The sequence below is a fragment of the Ambystoma mexicanum genome, chromosome 1p, assembly GCF_040938575.1.
Source record: "Ambystoma mexicanum isolate Mex_15411 chromosome 1p, UKY_AmexF1_1, whole genome shotgun sequence".
Taxonomy (NCBI): Eukaryota; Metazoa; Chordata; class Amphibia; order Caudata; family Ambystomatidae; genus Ambystoma; species Ambystoma mexicanum.
Window position 1 is genome coordinate 335748196 of NC_090921.1, and position 19268 is coordinate 335767463.

The 19268-nt window shown below is 49.0% G+C and overlaps 1 protein-coding gene across 3 annotated transcripts in view; it reads left to right on the forward strand.

Moving 5' to 3' along the window:
• The window catches only part of LOC138569820 (transducin-like enhancer protein 1), a 654895-nt gene that overhangs the window by 483852 nt on the left and 151775 nt on the right, over positions 1-19268 (forward strand). For 2 of the 3 annotated variants that reach the window (XM_069648175.1, XM_069648183.1), the window contains exons 6-7: positions 2031-2093; positions 5467-5541. In XM_069648175.1, the coding sequence (XP_069504276.1) occupies positions 2031-2093; positions 5467-5541 (138 nt within the window). The remainder of the gene's footprint in view (positions 1-2030; positions 2094-5466; positions 5542-19268) is intronic. The other variant, XM_069648192.1, reaches the window with a different exon arrangement.

Here is a 19268-nt window from a genome sequence, read left to right on the forward strand (position 1 = left end):
GGACAACGTTGAGCCATACTATCCAAAAGATACGCTTGATTAGCATGAACAAAAGATAGAAAGATGTCGTCCACTGAAAGGCTAGCGGGATGTTCTGGACCCACCTTATCGAAGCATGGGGACCCTGATCAACCCCAATAAAAATCTGATTTTATTATTTTACCCATAAAGAAGCGACTCATTTCCTAACAGGAATGTTGTGAAGGGGACAGGGCATGCTTGCCAGCCACGGGCTCCTGCAGTTCTCCCACAACTTGGAAGATTTCCTGAGCAGCATGTGAACTTGCGAGAAATGGCTCCGCTTAGCCCTGATGATCATTAAAGGTCTCGGTCACTATGGTTCCAAAGGTGTAGCCCAGGGATGCGGGCCTCTTCACAGCATCTTACCTTCTGGCACTTGCGCATTCTTAATGTCACTGGGCCTAGTTTATTTTTTGTTCTACCTTGTTCCCCTCCCTTTGCTTGGCCACGCTCTGACACACTTGTGTACGAGCGCGATATAAATAAAATATCATATCATATATCCTCTTCTTGTCTTTGAAGCTCAACATCATTCAGCCAAGCATACAATTTAGATCAGAGATGCGGAGACTAAAACATCTACCTCTGTCTGCAGGAACTTTGTTTCCCAGCAGCTGTTGGTGATGCCATTGTGACCTTTGAAGCTTTGTGCCACTGCAGCTGTTGATGTCAGGTGACTAGTTCCAGCAAAGGCACATGCGATCACTATCATTTTGGATTGGAGCATTTATGATAAGGGGGTAGACTTCCCCGAATTAACCAAATCATTTAATGTAAATAAAAGTTAAAACAAAAAAGCTCGAGTTATTCTATGGAAGTGGTTTGACATCCAGGTCTAGAATATTAATCGGAGCAAAAGACTCCTTTGTGTTTAGTATGCTTACCCAAATCAGTTTAAATCCAGAGGAATGTCTGAATTCTGATTCTCCACTTCCTCCACCACTTTTCCCACTGCTGAATCCTCTCTCGATGTGTAGTCCTACTTTTCTTTTTGTGGCATGTCCTGGTTTATATACAACATCTGGGTACCCAACACCCTGCTAAATAAAAGCGGCATGTTTCTAGGGAAATCTGAGCAGTGCCTGTTGAGCCAAACTGCCCAGAACTGCAGGGAGGTGAAGGGTGGGCCGTCACAGGCAGGGGCTTTATACACAGGAACGATATCTAGGTCACTGGCCTGACTGCAGAGATGGACAGCTCTACATTGGTGCTAATGTTGGTTATGTGTTCCTGGCCTCCTTCCAGGTTACTACCCCAACCAAACATTTTCAAGGAGGAGTGTGGAGGCTTTCCTAATACCGAAAAGCACCAATCGGGAATGGTATCCCACACCCACCTTGGGAAAGTAGCCTGACACATGCTAGCTCTTCTAGGTGCATCAATTGCTCCACGGGTTCCTCCTCGCACACCATGACTATGTTTATTGAGTTTATATTTATATATGACTAGTTGTGTGGCAATTATTTTAAAAGAAATGCATTTTTTAATAACTTCATACACACAAGTATACCCCGACCCATCGTGCTTGGCACTAAAAAAAGAGAACCCCACTACAAGCTTTCAACAACATAGCAAGTGATAAGTAATCCCAGTCCTGCTTTCCACTGGGAGCTGGTGCCATTACTTTCTGTACGTCACAGCGCCACTGAACAAGTGGCACGATGTGTTGCCAATACACCTATTAAAGTAACATGTAGGCAATATCTGCTCTACAGTTGCATGGTCAGTCACTGCCAACCGCACCCAAATACCACCTGGTGAGACTGAAACATCCACTCAAACGCACTTATGAATGGTCGCATGTCAACCAAACTGCTAATGCCTCGCGCACACTGCTACCCCGCCTGCACACAAACTTTGCCCTACACCGCACCTCATTCCCATGAGTTTCCATCATTATTCGAGACTGTATGGGATGTCGCATAATGTGGAGCAGGTTGTTGTGTGAATTGGGTGTATCGTTTGTTTTATTGAGGTGATCGCTCATTATGACCTCGCTTCTTTTGCAGACGGAGATCGCAAAGAGACTGAATGCCATCTGTGCCCAGATCGTCCCCTTCTTGTCCCAGGAGGTGAGCAAAGCCACCAGCCAGCATGTTTTTCCAATCCATTTGTCTCCTAACCCTTTCTGTTTTGTTTGGACGTTGGGCCTTTTCAGGCTGAGCTTCACTCCTCCATGTCTCTTCATGCCTCTTTTCCCCATCACACAGCCTGTATCATGGCTCTTCCCCCCCAACCCCCCAGCCCAACCACCATGGCTTCCACAACACCACCGTGTCTCATATCACTCCCCCCCCCCCCCCCTGCATGATTTGTTTAATCTCATCACACCGCCTTGGCTCTTCTAACCCCCGCCCAGCCGCCTTGGCTCTATTTCCACCGCACCCACCCCCGCCCCCTTGGCTCTTCTCGCCCGCACACCAGCCTCCCAGCCGCCTTGGCTCTAAAACCACCCACCACCCTGGCTCTTAGACCACCCACTCTGCCTCATGGCTCTTCTCCTACCCACCCACCCCCGCTCTTCTCCCAAGGCTATTCTCGCAGCCATCCACCCACCCCCGGCTCCTCTCTTGCAGCCACCCACCCCTGGCTCCTCTTTCCACCCACCCAGGCTCCTCTCCATCCCCCCACCCTCACCCACCCAGGCTCCTCTCCATCCCCCCACCCACACCCACTCAGGCTCCTCTCCATCCCCCACCCACCCTGGCTCCTCTCCATACCCCCACCCACCCCCACCCTGGCTCCTCTCCATACCCCCACCTGGCTCCTCCATCTCCCCCACCCTGGATCCTCTAGATACCCCCACCCCCCCACCTACCTTGGCTCCTCTCCACCCCCATCCACCTTGGCTCCTCTCCACCCCCCCCACCCTGGCTCCTCTCCATCCCCCCACCCACCCTGGCTCCTCTCCATCCCCCCACCCACCCTGGCTCCTCCCCATCCCAGACCCACCCCCCACCCAGGCTACTCTCCATCCCCCCACCCACCCCCACCCAGGCTACTCACCATCCACCCACCCACCCAGGCTCCTCTCCATCCCACCAGCCACCCTGGCTCCTCTCTCATTGACCCCCACCCACCCCACCCTGGCTCCTCTCTCATTGACCCCCACCCACCCCACCCTGGCTCCTCTCTCATTGACCCCCACCCACCCCACCCTGGCTCCTCTTTGACCCCCACCCTGGCTCCTCTCCATCCCCCCCACCCACCCCCACCCTGGCTACTCTCCATCCCCCCCACCCACCCAGGCTCCTCTCCATCCCACCACCCACCCTGGCTCCTCTCTCATTGACCCCCACCCATCCCCACCCTGGCTCCTCTCTCATTGACCCCCACCCACCCCCACCCTGGCTCCTCTCTCATTGACCCCCACCCACCCCCACCCTGGCTCCTCTCTCATTGACCCCCACCCTGGCTCCTCTCTCATTGACCCCCACCCTGGCTCCTCTCTCATTGACCCCCACCCTGGCTCCTCTCTCATTGACCCCCACCCTGGCTCCTCTCTCATTGACCCCCACCCTGGCTCCTCTCTCATTGACCCCCACCCTGGCTCCTCTCTCATTGACCCCCACCCTGGCTCCTCTCTCATTGACCCCCACCCTCCCCCACCCTGGCTCCTCTCTCATTGACCCCATCCACCCCCACCCTGGCTCCTCTCCTATTGACCCCCACCCTGGCTCCTCTCATACCACCCACCCCACCCTGGCTCCTCTCTTATCCCCCACCCCACCCTGGCTCCTCTCATCCCCCCACCACCCCCACCCTGGCTCCTCTCTAATCCCCCCACCCACCCCCACCCTGGCTCCTCTCAATACCCCCACCCACCCCCACCCTGGCTCCTCTCTCAATCCCCCCACCCACCCCCACCCTGGCTCCTCTCTCATTCCCCCCACCCACCCCCACCCTGGCTCCTCTCTCATCCCCCCCACCCACCCCCACCCTGGCTCCTCTCTCATCCCCCCCCACCCACCCCCACCCTGGCTCCTCTCTCACCCCCCCCACCCACCCCCACCCTGGCTCCTCATCATCCCCACCCACCCCCACCCTGGCTCCTCTCTCATCCCCCCACCCTGGCTCCTCTCTCATCCCCCCACCCTGGCTCCTCTCTCATCCCCCCAAAAACCACCACCACCCTGGCTCCTCTCATCCCCCCAAAAACCACCCCCACCCTGGCTCCTCATCACCCCCACCCACCCCACCCTGGCTCCTCATCCCCCCACCCACCCCACCCTGGCTCCTCTCATCCCCCCCACCCACCCCACCCTGGCTCCTCTCATCCCCCCCACCCACCCCCACCCTGGCTCCTCTCATCCCCCCACCCTGGCTCCTCTCATCCCCCCACCCTGGCTCCTCTCAAACCCCCACCCACCACCACCCTGGCTCCTCTCATCCCCCCACCCACCCTGGCTCCTCTCATCCCATCCCCTCCATCCCCTCCACCCACCCCCCACCCAGGCTCCGCTCCATCCCACCCTGGCTCCACTCTCATTGACCCCCTCCCACACCCACCCTGGCTCCTCTCTCATCCCTCCCCACACCCACCCTGGCTCCTCTCTCATCCCTCCCCACACCCACCCCCACCCTGGCTCCTCTCTCATCCCTCCCCACACCCACCCCCACCCTGGCTCCCCCCCCCCCACCGACCCTGGACTCCTCCTTTGACCAAGCGCCCATCCAACCCTGGACTCCTCCTCTGACCATACGCCCATCCAACCCTGGACTCCTCTCTTACCCGCCCATCTGCCCACTTTGGCTTTTCTACCCACCCATAAGCCTTGGCTCCTCACCCAAGGATGTAGCCCCCTCTGCCACCCCTCAGCCCTAGCTCTACCCCTGACCCCCTCCCTCCCTCCCTCCCAACCACTTACACCACAGGCCAGCTCTATCCCCCTCCCAACCACACAGCCCTGCTTCACCCCACCCTCAACATCATTAATGGCTCATTTTACACACACCCGACCATTATGCCGCCCCACTGTTGTGGCTCTTACCCACACTGGCGATGCAGCGCTTTGCACTATCGCCCACCCCACCTGTGTGGCTCTTTCCCCTCCCACCTCCATATCATGGCTTTTCATCCCTCCACCTGCCCCTCTATTGGTGTTTTAGGTGTGAGGATTCTGGATGGGCTTTGTAGTAATATCGGGTTTGGAGTGTCCCATGTAGTTTGTTTTGTGTATGGATATGGCACTTGTGGAGTGGGAACCCTATAGAGATCCTATAAAGGGTTCCTACTTTGGCATCGGAGTATGAGTGTTGGGGTTGTGGGGGGGGGGGGGGCTTTGAGGAGATGGGATGCTCAGATGCACCCTTTGAGATCTGGGTGAGATGTATGTCCCCTGCAGCTTTCATTTCAAGGTTTTTCCCTTTTCCCACCGACTGTGCAGCAGAGGTAATGTTAACCCATCGTTCTTCTCTCTATCCTCCCTCCTGCTCTTTCCCCAGCACCAGCAGCAGGTGCTCCAGGCTGTGGAGAGAGCCAAGCAAGTGACCATGGCTGAGCTGAATGCTGCAATTGGGGTATGTGTCCTGCCTGTACTGAACCCCTCTACTGAGTCCCAAATGCTCCTCCGTCCTCCTCACTTATATTAAGGTCTCCCTTGCCTCCCATGTCCTGACTATTCCCCACACGCACCAGTGGGTCCTGCCAGTCATTGGGTATAGGCTGCTAATCGTGACCTGATTTTCTGTTATTTTCTCCCTGTCCCTTCTATCCTCTCCTCATTCTGCAGTTATCGTGCTAATCACCCATGCACATCCTGTCCAGTCAATACCCCACCCATGCCGTCAATCCCTCTTCCCCTCACATGCCCCTTTTTGTTTCATGCCATCCCCCTCACATGTTCACCAGTGGTCGCCTAGCCTTGTCCTACGTTTATCGTGCAATTATGTTCTGCCAACCTACAAACACACAGTGACCTTGATTGTGATTTCCCCCACGTTTTCTGCATTGTGCTTTGTGAAACACGAAATCCTGATCTGCAGTTTCTCCTGAAAGTTCATTTTTGTTGCATTGTTATTTTTCCAATCATGTCATGCGTTTTGACCTCACCCCAACCAGGTCTTCTCCATTCCCTACATGCATGACCTGCAGTGGGGCTGTTTGACCTGCTTCACGCTCATTTCCCATTGATTGGGTCCTACACATCCCTGTTCATCTCTAGTCGAATCCTGCTAATCTTCCATCTGTCTTGTACTGGCCCCACCCATTTATCAAAGTTGTCCTACAACTTTGCCAACCCCCTCTCTACGCTTACTCTCCTGCTTTGGGCCCTGACCAACACACATATGTTGTGCATGGCTCCTGCTGCATCAACAGCCCCCACAACGACCAGTCCATACTCCGCTGTCCCCATCTCCTACATGGTATCTTTTCCTTCACCCTGTGTGCCAGCCCTCCTCATCGTCCTCCTACTGTTGAGTTCCTGCTCACAAGGATTAGAACGGAGCAATTTTTGGCATCAGAATCGAATCCCACTTTTATTTGGCTAATTTGCATGTGCCACGCATCTCCGGGCACTTCTGCGCCCCTCCACCCATGCCACTAGCTTGCTGGTCGAAGCTTCTGGCCTCCGGTGCACCTTGCATTCCTTTTTGCGCTAGTTTTTGATTTCTTCCTTTTTTACCTCCCTCTGGTCCCCACTTGTGAGGCAAATTGTTGAGTCTGAGCACCGGTGGAGCCTGTGTTGCTTCTGCAACATGTGCTCTGTTTGGACCTTGGGAAGGAGACTCCAGCACTGCTTGGATTGCTTCTCTCGCCCTCTTCTGTCATCTCAAAGAGTTTCTAGAATGAAAAAGTAGCAGCATGTAAGTAACAATCTTTCTTTTAAAGCACCCTGGCTTGGGTATTATTTCCCATCGGTTTCTCAGAAGGGTGTCCCTTTATCCTCCCCCTAGTACCTCCCTTATCTTCTTTGGGGGTGGGGGACTTTGAAGTCCCTTGCTTGAAGCTAAAAGCCATGTGCAACTCAAATGTTCTCCCTAGCGAGGCTAACCCAGAGGATCCCCTCACAGGGGCTTAGACCGGGCTGATTCCCCAATAAATCCGCACCCAAATCAGAAGCTTCCTATTCAGGGGATATGACAGGCAAAACCCTGAGGATCCCACTTAGGTGGTTTAATCAAGTGTTATTTAGTTTTGGGGCCCACTCAACGGTGTTAGGTCACCACTTTATCCCAATGGTGATACCAGAGTCCCTTGCCGCCCTGTTATCCACATAGCTGGCAAAATCCCAAGTGGGAGCTGTGGAGCATGTCAAAATGGCAAACAAAATGGCTTTGGATAGCGCGTGAAGACTGAAAGGGCGGTTGTCTGTTCATCTGCCTCTGTTACTGAGGAAATCTGGGCTCTCTGGTGGAGATGTGCCACCAAGTTTAATTCAGATTCAAAAAACAAGCTCTTTCACGAACGAAGAGCTTCTAAATACCAGTAAACAGGCTGCCAAATATTTGCCGGTGCTGTCTAAACCTGCCCAGATGCCTTTTCAGGACCAGAGGGCCCTGGAGCACAGTTCCAGATCCTGCGGGGGCCTTCAAGATTCTCAGGAACACCAAACTAGGCAGACTTGTGTAGAGGATTGGTGCCTCAAGGTGTCTTCCAGGGCACCGCCACTACTGCAAATTACCCAAGCAATGACTGTCTGGTACCATGTTTCCTGGTGGAGGTGAGGAAGAGCATTTCTCTCCACCTGGAGGGATTGAGGGCGGGGAGGTCATCAAACCTGTGGGTTCTCTGTGGCAAGGTGGGGCTTTCATTTGCATGTTTGCAGACAAACTTGTGAATTGAGCAGCTAGTTTATCTGTGGACCATCAATTGGTAACATTATTTTGCGACTTTGTCTGCCTCAAATGACAACAGTCCCAAGGTAAAATTACTCACAGCTAATCTCACTGGACTACATTCCAAACAACTAATGATATGTCTGGGCACATGCTCAACCGGACTCTATTAAGAACATTGCCAATGTCTGATCTCCCACTGACCTTACCTGGGGGGGGACCATTTATTGCACATTTGTATGGCGTCTATGAACAAAGTTGTTTCCAGGTGCCACAAGACAAGATGGTGGGTGCGGGGGGAGCATGGGAAACACAAAAGTAGAACAAAAAGGGTTATATTAGCCTTGTAACAATCCTACCATGCAAATGCATGACAGAGGTGGTAAGTGCAGGGGGGAAGGGGGTAGAGGGAGAAGTGCAGTAGTGGGGTGGCCTAAGGGTGGGGGCGTGTAAGTGCTAGACGTGCCAAGGCTGCAAGTACCAGAGGGAAAAGGGGGATGGGAGGATGAGTGCGATGGACAGGGAGGACCAGTTTGGGCTAGTCTGGGTAATGGAGACCAAGGGTAAGTGTTGGTGACTGGTAGGGGGTCGTCTGGCCCCTGTATGACTCTGAAGGGACCAGGCCCCAGTGGCAGAGGGAGAGTTGGCACGGGAGGGGGAGAGGGAAGGAAGAGGAGAAAAGGAAAATCTTGTTAAGTTTCTGGAAATTAACTAGCGCCCTCTATTCAGAATTTGTTCGAACATTGGATAGTGAATTGCGACGTCTTATTTTCCAACTCCTACGCCGTTTCCAAATTAATTGACCTTATTCTTTATTTACCTGATGTCTTACAAAAAATATTTCTCTTGCGAATTGTAATGAACAGTCAATTAAAATAAAAACACATTGACGCAAAAAAATCACAGAAGAATGTTGTGAAATGTTCTACACCAAGTTTACAGGCATGAAGAACGAGAATAGGAGAAAATCTGGATGAATTTACAAGCAGACAAATATTTCTAACATCAATAGCTACAAAGCGTAAAAATCACACTACTCGAAATGTTCAAGATAAATGAAGAATTTAAATGCTGCATATGTATCATTTCTCTGTAACACCATCACCACCGGGATTGGCCCATTACTATTAAAATCTACCTGCGTCCAGCCATTCTTCAAAAAGCAGAAAACAAATATAAATGACCCTGCAAACTATCACCCAAACTGAAGCACTCCTATCATCAGGAAGATACTAAAGAAAATGCATATATTGTCAACTTGGAAATTTAATCAAATAACCTGCTTTATAAGGCGCAGCATGGTTTTAGAGCCAAGGAAGGGCACAGATTGAACATTGTCCTCACTATTGGATACACTAAAGAACAATGTGGATGACAAATCGGTCCTCTTGCCATTTCAGCAGCTTTTGACACCAAATCACAAGCTACTTCTAAAAGCGTTGGGAGACATTGTAGTCAAGGTAATGGATATAGGGTGTATCACCTCCTACGTCAACAACATAACGATAGCCACTAATATGACCCCAATCAGATCCGAGCCACAGCAATTGGATTGTTCAGTACCCCCAAGACGTTCACACCGCTTCCTTTCAACATCCTCAAAACTCCACTACTTGAACTCCTCAGCCCATCTAAACTCCCCTACAATTATGCAGAAGAAACTCAAATTATCTTCAAACTGGAAAATAATCCTTCAAGTCAGTGCCAGATCTACAAAGATGCCTTGCAGAAGTGGATTCGTGGATGACGAAAATTAGACTGAAGATAAACCTCTTCAAAACTGTTCTCATGCTTTCCAGTGCATCCCCATCAAACACATCCTCAGAACCCATACCCATTGATTCAGACTCATGCCTAATGCCCTTTTCAATAAGGAACTACAATTTATGGTACCACAGCGGAAAAACTGCCCCTGTTGTTCCTGGTGACTGGGACCTGTTCCTCAGGGATGTGTGGGGCCAGACCCCTCTTCTCTCCAACTGATGTCTGGGGCCTAGCCCCTGCTCTTCCCTTCAGGGTGGCTCTCTGCACCACATGGGGCCACCATAGTCACCGTGCAGCCTGCTCTTTTAATCTCCAGGGCAACCCCCTGTGCCTGTGGGAGTCTGCCCACACTTCACCACTGCACCCCACGGTATCAATGTTATTTCTGAGTGGGCCCGTTTGATTTGGGGGTCCACCTTCACTCACGGTCGAACCCACAGTATTTGTTATTTCTGGTTGGGCCCCATTACCTGGGGGGGTACCAAGCGACTTCCCCACCGCAACCGGGTCACCATTTTTGTTTTTGGTGGTGACCCCGTCATCATGGCGACACCACCACGTTCACCACCGCTCCAGTGGCCTCCTCCTGGCCCGCCCCCTAAAACGCATAGTTGGATGCAGGGGGCAAACCGTGTCTTCACCTGGACTACTCTGCTGTGTGACCCGAAGCTTTCTTCACCCGGGCCGCTCAACGGAGCAGCCTGGGACTTCACTGCCTCCTCTCTTGACCCGGGTTGGCCGCTGAGGCCAACCCGCTACTTATATCTTCACTGCTCCACCCTCTGGGGTGGAACGAGCTTCCACTGTGCTGCTCTGCTTCATCTCCTGGGCTGCTCCTGTCATGCGCAGCCAGGGAGGATTTTGATGACGGTGGCCCACCTCGCTTGCCACAAGGGGGTGACTTTGGGGGTTGTTCTTAATGGCCATAGGTAAACTTTTTTTTAAAATGTTTATTTTTTTTAAATTATGTTTGTACTGTCATCTCCAGCTGTTTTTTTCTTTTTAATCCTTCGGGGCTCTTTTCTTCTCTCCCCTGCCTAGCCCTTTCTTGGGCAGGGGAGCTGTGTTTTCTATTTTCTTTTTTTCTCCGGTCTTAGGGAGAATTCTCATTTCAGCGCTAATTCCCTTCAACCTTAGACACCCAGCTCCTTTGTTGGACTTTAGGACTTTTTCATTTTAACCCTGGAGTGAGTGAGACCTTTTTCTCCCTTGTCATGTATTTGGACCGAATTTGGATTATGCAGTTCCTCTGTTTTTGGAGTCTGCCTTCCATAGGCATCTACTTTTTGTATGGTGAGACACAGCACCCTCAGTGCAGTGTCACAGAGAAATACTCTTACATTTCTCATAAGGTTTAAATACCTTTTCTTGTGTGAACTACAGTTCCCAAGAATAGTAAAGTGAAATTGACTTTACTTTTTCTCTTTGAGTAGGTCCAGCACACCCCATCGTATGTGGCGTGCTGGGGGGGTTACCTAGTAGCCCCTTATCCTACAGTCTCATGTAACATTTTCTTGTTACCCTCACTACTTTAAATCGCTGGTGGCAGTGGCTTATTTTTCCTACCATTGTGCTTTTCTACCGTAGACTGAACCCTCAGCTTCAGTATAGCACCCGTGGGTGTGGTCTTCTTTTTTTGCCATTTTATGTTTGAGGTCTTTCTTGGGGTTTACTCTGCGTGTTGAGCCAGGTTTGAGCCCTTTGTTCATTTGGCCTTGGGTGGATCTCAGCCCTGAAGCCCGCCTCTGGCTCCAGTGTGTCTGGAAAGGCACAGTGTTAGGACACGGGAGTTTCGGGAGGAGTGCCTGAATGCAACCAGTCCCGATTGGCTGGCTGTCCTTTCAGGACAGCAACCCTGCTGTGTGATTGACAGCCTAAGCTTTACATGAATTGGAGAACCTTGCTTAAAATGCGAGGGATTTGGGACTAGAGGCACAGTCGACCACTGGGAGAAAACCTCCCATGAAGAAACCGTGAGCGAAGCTTGCTGCATCCCCCTGGACCTTTGAATTGCCCAGTGAAGCCCTGCTGCTGTGCTGAAACTCCTTTTGCAAGTCGACAGACAAGCCTCTGGAAAGGACAACTTCTTCCCTTGAGTTAGTGGGAACAACTAACCCGAGACGAACTACACCTGACCATCTTCCCTGACTGGCTGTACTTCTTCGCTGCTGCAAGAATCCAGTGCCAGGGGCCGAGAAATCCGTAGTCGTGTTGAAAGTGTTAAATCCAGCCAGAAGCTCCAGGAGTCTACAAGGAACCCTCCAGAAGGACGGCCAGAGCTCAAGTCCCCTCACCAGAGTGCAGGACCCTAGGAGTGAAGGAAGCCCAACCGTTATCCAAGATCTGTGACGGTGCTGTTTACTAAGCGCTGAAACCGCGAATTGCAGCTGAACCGAAAAATAGCTTGTAGCTGCCGACCACCTCCAAAGTTTTGCCACAGGAGCCCTCTAGACGCCCTCCCTCTTGTCCCCACAACTGAGGCTCAGGAACCCAGGGGGTGCATCGCTGCAACAGGACAGAATCCAGCTGGACCACTCTTCTAACCAGAAGTACTGCCTAGACTTTGGGTACTTGCCTCACAGTCTTTTAGCTGTGCTTTTCTCAGTTTTGAATTCTTACCTTCCGAGTTAATTCCAACTCTTCGCACAGGCTTAATAGCTTGTGACCCTACAAGTGATTTCTACAACCTCTCTAACTTTGTGCAAGACTTTTTATTTAAGGAGTGCCTCAGCTCCATAGACTGTGTCCAATTTGACTTTTGCTGTCTGGTCCCCTGCAGACTCTTCAGCCCATTGGCTTTGACATTGTTTGTCCCTCATAGGTGGTAACTTGTTTTAGACAGTTATTGCTGGGAAAGGCTTTTCTAGATTTCACTGGAAGATCTAAGTGCCCTCACATCTACTGAGAACCTGTTTAACCTATTTTCTTCCCTAAACCTTTCCTTTCTGCAACCACAGAGTCTGCCAAATATAACTAGTGTGATATATAAATGCCATTACGGTCCTTGTGATTGAAGTCCCCTGAGGGTGTAGTTATTGTGTATGAAGCATATCCAAAGATTATCCACTAACTTATGCTAATTCCGAAAAGTATTTTTAAAGTGTATTTACATTGTTAAACAAATTGCCTTTTTAAGGAATTCTCATTTAAAACTGGATGTTAAATATTTATAACTGAAACCTTGAGTATGTTTCTTGGTTACTCGTATTGACAAATGTCATTGCTACAGCTCTACCGCTCACAGTTACCCCTCTTGAAATAGGCCTGGCTGCTCAGTCACACTACCAACCTGTGTAGTACAGACATATACCAAAAGGTGGGTTACCTAATACCAAGCAGATAAGTGTTATGTAGTCTCCCACAGGGTGACTGCACCAATTCCCTGAAGCACAAACACACATAGAACACATAAATAAAGCTTGCGCTACATTTTTAATAAACTTTTATTCCCCTGGTGTCTGTCTTTCTTTTCTCAGTCAGTCCAAATAACCGTTGTTTGGCGTAAGCCATAATGGTTAGCATTACAACAAGAAATAAACACTGAACATCCTAACAGTACATAATCATGAAATCATAAACTCTAAACCATTTGATAAAATGGAATAAAAAATTAGACCTAACAATACAAACCCAGGTCAGTAGTCCTCTCATCAGGGGTACAGCTTTTAGGTGTGGGGGTTGTTCATTTCAAATCCTTACAAGGATACCCACAAGGGCCTTGTTCCTCCTTAGCCAGGCTCTCTGAATATATTTAGAGACAAAGTGAGCCACCTTACATAGGTGGAAGGCTTTGCTAACCGTTCAGACATCACGTAGTCTAAACAGGGGTATCAAAGTACATTACTCTTAAGTTCTTTCAGTTTGTCACATAATAGGAAGTGCAACATTGTTTCCACCCCATTTATGCACAGCGGGCACACAGAATTTTTCGACACTGCCCACTATTTATTTATGTCTCGTAGTGGCAACAATCCCAGGCGTAGCCTCATGTACTGTGCCTGAGTAAATGACGGATTAAGGATGTTCAAGTAATTTTCAAACCCCTGGGACTCTTTTATAGCAAGTTACGCTGGGCCCGTGGCCAGAGCAAGTGTGTGGGTTCTAGCTCTTGATTTCTTATATCTTCTGAAGGCATCCTTAACTCTATTTTCTGTTGTTGTGCTTCATCTGGCGCATACTTTGTCAGTAGAGAGAAAGCCCCTGATAGGTCAGCCAATGTGTGACATGCACTAGCCAGGGAATCTTCTGCCAACCCATCAGAGATGACACATATTCCAAGGTCTGGCGATATTCCTCAAGTTCCCGGCTACCACAGATCCTAACCCAATAAAAAACTGGTCTAATTGCCAGTTCCGTATCATTTGGCGGGAGGTTACATTCCATACAAGAGGAACTCGTTGGGTTGCTTTGGGGGGAGCAAGTAGAGGGCTTTCAGGAATTTGTTTTCAGTTGTTCTCATGGCTGATGAGTCCGCATAGCCCCAAACCTCTGCCCCATAAATAGGCGCTGTCTTGGTTTGGGCCTGGTAAAGACCCAAAGCCGGACCCAACGCCCCCCTATCATGTCTTGCATAATAAACCTTGATTGCCCCACTGGCTTTCTCTAGCATGCTGTTGGCCTTGATCACCTGGTTCTCCCACTGTCCCCCCTTTGAAAATCGGATCCTAAGGTAAGCGTACCAATCCACCAGCTCTAATATATACTACCATTTGCCCGCACGTTTAAAGGCTTTGACCGTGCGATTTGTACTGGGGAAACCATAGCCTTAGTTTTTGAGGCATTGATTTCTAATCCTAATTTCAAACGTGCTTTGGGCGTGCCGCAAACCCATCGGAGAAGTGGACAGAAGGACGGCATCTGCAAAAAACAAAACGGGGATACGTTCTGTTGGGTAAGAATTGCTACAGTCACACTGTGTATACATAACACTTATCTGCTTGGTATTGGGTCAGCCACCTTTTGGTATAGGTCTGTACTACACAAATTGATAGTGTGACTGAGCAGCGAGGCCTATCTCAAGGGTGGGGGGGGGGGTAAATGTGAGCTGTACAAATGGAATCCGTAAATGCAAGTAGGCAAGTAACACTTACACTAAAGGTTTCACTTATCTTTAATTAACATCAATTTGTAAATAAGTGTTCTTTAAAAATGCAATTCATTGTAACAATGTAAATGTACTTTAAAATTACTTTTCAGAATCAAAACAAGTTAGTAGTTATCTTTGGATATGCTTCTTATGCAATTTCTACATCCTGATGTGACTTCAGTCACAAGGACAGTAATGGTATTTATATATTGCACTAGTACACTTTGAAGATTCTGAGGTTGCAGAAAGGAAAGGTTAGGGAAGGAAAAAGCTTAGACAGTTTCTTAGTAAATGTGAGGACAACTAAATCTTCGAATGAAATCTAGCCTTTCGTAGCAGTAACAGTATACAACAAGCTACCTCCTATCGGGGACAAGCAGTAAAAGTCAATGGACTAGAAGAGTCTTCATAGAGCCAGGACAGCCAAAGTCACTTGGGACACAGTCTATGGATCTGATGTACTTCTTACATCAAAGTCTTTCACAAAGTTAGAGTTTTTAGAAAAATCGCTTGTAGGGGCACAAGCTGTTAAGCCTGTGAGAAGAGAGTTGAAATCAACTCGGAAAGGTAAGCCGATGCAATTCACAACTGACAACAGCCCGGCTAAAGGCAATAAGTTAAGGACCCGAAACCTAAACAGTACCTCTGGTTTGAAGAAGATTGGTCCAGCTGAAGTCTGTCTTGCTACAGCAGTGCAGACCCTGGTTCCTGAGCCTGTCGTGGGGACAAAAAGGAGGACATTTGCAGGGCTCCTGCAGTGGTAGGTCGTTTGCAGTTCTGGGCTCTTTACGGTTCAGCGGCACTTCACGATTTCAGCGCTTAGAAAACAGCACAGTGGCAGATCTTGGACACCGGTTGGACTCTCTTCTGCTAATGAGGGGACTCTGGATCTGAAGGTCCTGCTTCTGCATGGTCCTTATGAGTCTCCTGGAGCGTGTAGCCGGAATTGTTCAGTGGCAGACGTTGCACTAGACTACGACTGTGGCATTGGGCTCTCACAGCAACGAAGAAGCACAGCCAGTCGGGGATGGTGGTCCAGTAGTGTTAGTCTGGGGGGTTAGTTGGCCCCACTAGCACAAGGCGAGAAGTCGTTCCGTCTGAAGCTTCTATGTAGAGGTGAAAAGGGTCGGCACAGCAGAAGGGCTTCACCAGGAAATTCAAAGGTCCTGGAGGTTGCAGCAAGCTTCGTTCACGGTTTCTACGCCAGGTGTTTCTCCCAGTGGTCGACTCTGCCTGTAGTCCAAAAACCCTCTCCTTTTAAGCAGGTTACTCCCATTCATGCACAGCCTAGGCTGTCAATCACACAGCAGGGTGGCTGTCCCGAAAGGACAGCCAGCCAGCCACAGGACTAGTTGCGTTCAGGCAAGAGACAAAGGACAGGGGATCTTTGGGACCCTCCCTTACATCCTGCGCTTCCAGACACACTGGAGCCAGAGGCTTGCTTCAGGGCTGAAGCCCGCCAAAGGCAAGACAAAGGGCTCAAACCATCACAACGCACAGAGTAAAACCCAAGAAAGACCTCCCAAACAGAAAATTGCGAAAAAAAGACCGGGCCATTTTGACAAAATGGTCACCCATGGGTGCTTTTCTGCAGCTGAGGGTTCAGCTTGCGATAGAAAAGCACAATGGTAGGAAGTATTAAACCACTGCCACCAGTCATTTAAAGTAGTGACGGTAACCTAACATTTTTTACATAAGTAGGAAAAGGGGCTACTAAGTAACCCCTCAGAACTCCACATAAGATCGGCTGTGCTGGACCTACAAAGATAAGGTAAGTAAAGTCAATTTCACTTTACTATTCCTGGGAACTGTAGTTCACACAAGAAAAGGTATTTAAACCTTATGAGAAATCTAAAGGATTTCTCTGTGACACTACACTGAAGGTGTTGTGCGTCACCATACAAAAAGCAGATGCCTTTGGAGTTTGTTAGACTGCAAAAACAGTGAAAACACAAAATCCAAATCTGGTAAAAACACATCAGTGAGAAAAAGCTCTCGATCACTACAGGGTTAAAATTAGAAAGTCCCAAGTCCAGCAAAAGAGCTGGGGGTTTCTAAGGTTGAACGGAAGCAGCACAGAAATGAAAACTCTCCCTAACACGTTCACTCCCCATTCTCGGGGATCCCCATTTTCCTCCTGCAGTCTTACAAATATCGAATTTATGTATAGGGAGAATGAAATGGGTGCCAAAATGCATCCCTGCTGAACCCCTCTGGGGTATTTAATGTGTGTGCGTTTCCTCGGAGGGCAAGCATATAGCACACTGGACTGGCCACCTGCTACACTAATCTCTAATAAGGGTGAAACCAGTACTCGGTTGTCTGCAACCTTGAACTGTCTATCTTAGATTGACTCCATCTTACACGGCAGTGCAGTTTTAAACATAGTTTCTTCACTTTTCTGGAGCTAAAGACTTGCATTTGGGCTAAAGGCACACTCGCAATGCTTTACACTTGTGGCTTTGAAATGGAGATTAACTTCCAGTAGTAGCTACCGGGTGCTACTTTGGCATGTGTGGCTTGGCTCAAATGGCGTATTCTACTTTCACACTTATTTCAAGTGCACGTTTTTTCCTCAAGCCTTTTTAAACCCACAATAATGTTACAGGTATTTGCTGCACACTAATTAGTAAATATCTTTACCTAATTCTTTTCAGAATCCTTCCTTGGAAGCAGAGCGTACTTCAAATAGTTTGGATGTTATTAGGGTACTCCAGTTTTGTCTGGACATGACTCGGTCGTGCAGAATTTCTGAGAGGTCTCCCTCTTTTATGAATGGGCTTCTTGTGGTCCGCTGGATTCTAAGGCAACTATAGCTAGGTGTATTGTATCCTGCATTTCAAAGAGCTTTTATTTGGAGACTTTTATCCCTCCCATAATCCCAGATGTGCATACAGTGGGAACCAGTATTACAGAACCTCTTTTGGTTAGGAGCACAGGTTCTTCTCCCCTTATGGTTTATCTATCTTGGTAATATCTCAAGATTTAGAAGGAAGGGAAGTAAAAGTAAGTTACTGTCGTGACTATGGTCCTCCTAGTCCATAGTCCCCTATTCCCCCATATGCCCCCCACAATTCCTACTAAAACTAATCCTCTTTCAGGTACGGCTGAGGAATGTAGAAAGGTTAAGGGGCCTGGTGATTGAGGGGGGTGGCACCTGGAGGAGCGTGACTTTATGCACTTATGTGGATGCACACTCAGCTGAAAAACACTTGCTACTGCCTAAAAATACTCTGGTCCCTTCCTCTCAAGATGGAACTCCCAATAGTATAAAGGAAGGGCGACTATGGACTCGCCTTTCTCCTGTCCCATGAACTGATTCTTCTTCTTTAAAATTGATTTGCCAAGATAACAGTACACCTATTTTTTAAAAAAAAGTCTTTCTTTAAACAGATGAAATAACATTGTAATAAAAGCTTGACGCTGTACAGCATCAATGCCTACACTTTCATATCCTTTTATGTTCATCCATCAAAAGACACCATCAGAATGTTACCTAAGCCTCTTTCACCTATCACTCTCAACGGGGAAAGTACAGTGAGCATTCAAATCTGCGTACTTCAAACCTCTCCTCAAGGAAGCAACGGGCGATGTTGAAGACCTCTCAAGCTACAAACTGATCTCAAACATTATGCCACAAAACTGTTAGAGAACTATGTATATGAACAAACACTGGAACACCTAGAAAAACACCAACTATTGGACCAATCGCAAGTTGGCTTCAGATCCATGTGAGGTACGGAGACACACTTCTCTCTATATGGGGCAACCTAAAAACCAAAGCAGACTACAGCCCGAACTCGGCATTGTTACTCCCGGACCTCTCTGCAGCATTTCGACAACCTTTCAATTCCACACCGCGGGACACCACCTGTGCGGTACCTCAAGGATCCTCGTTATCCCCACTCCTTCAACACCTATATGACGCCACAAATCAACCTCATAAAAACACACAAATTCACTTGCTACAACTACGCAGATGATGCCCAAATCGTTTACAAAACCGTTGAAGAACGGGAGAACGCAACGCTAATAGACTGTCTCAAGGAACTCTACCAATGGATGAACACTAACAACCTCAAAATCAACCTGGACAAGACGGAAATCATGACTACACCCAACATCCAAGGAAGGAACCGGTACATCCCATGGCCCATAGAACTGGGACCATCACCCATGCCATCGAAAGTAATCAAAAACCTGAGAATCCTAATGGACAATGAGCTTCTCCAGCATGGGGTCTGGCATGGATTCACATGCTCATGAATATTCCCCGTCGTCAGGCTGGGAATCCTCGGTAAAGAAAAAATCAGTATCAGTTTCGTTTCTGATCTGTCTTTCGTAGTAGTAACCAATCACTGATCTCTGCGTCATACTGACCACAGCCAATGACTGCCCTCTACCTAAGCCCCGCCTCTGGCAGCCATCTTCAGATTTTTACCGCACGTTCAAGTGTTGGGATCCTTGCGCTATTGCTCTCGAGCGTTAATGCTTTTTTTCAAGTTTTTTCTCAGAAAAATTTCTCTTTTTTCGGTCAAAAGAGCCTCAAGCTCCAACGTCTCTTCATCCGATTAGAGGGGACCCGTGTCAGATTCGTCTACGCCCCGCAAGGGTGAAG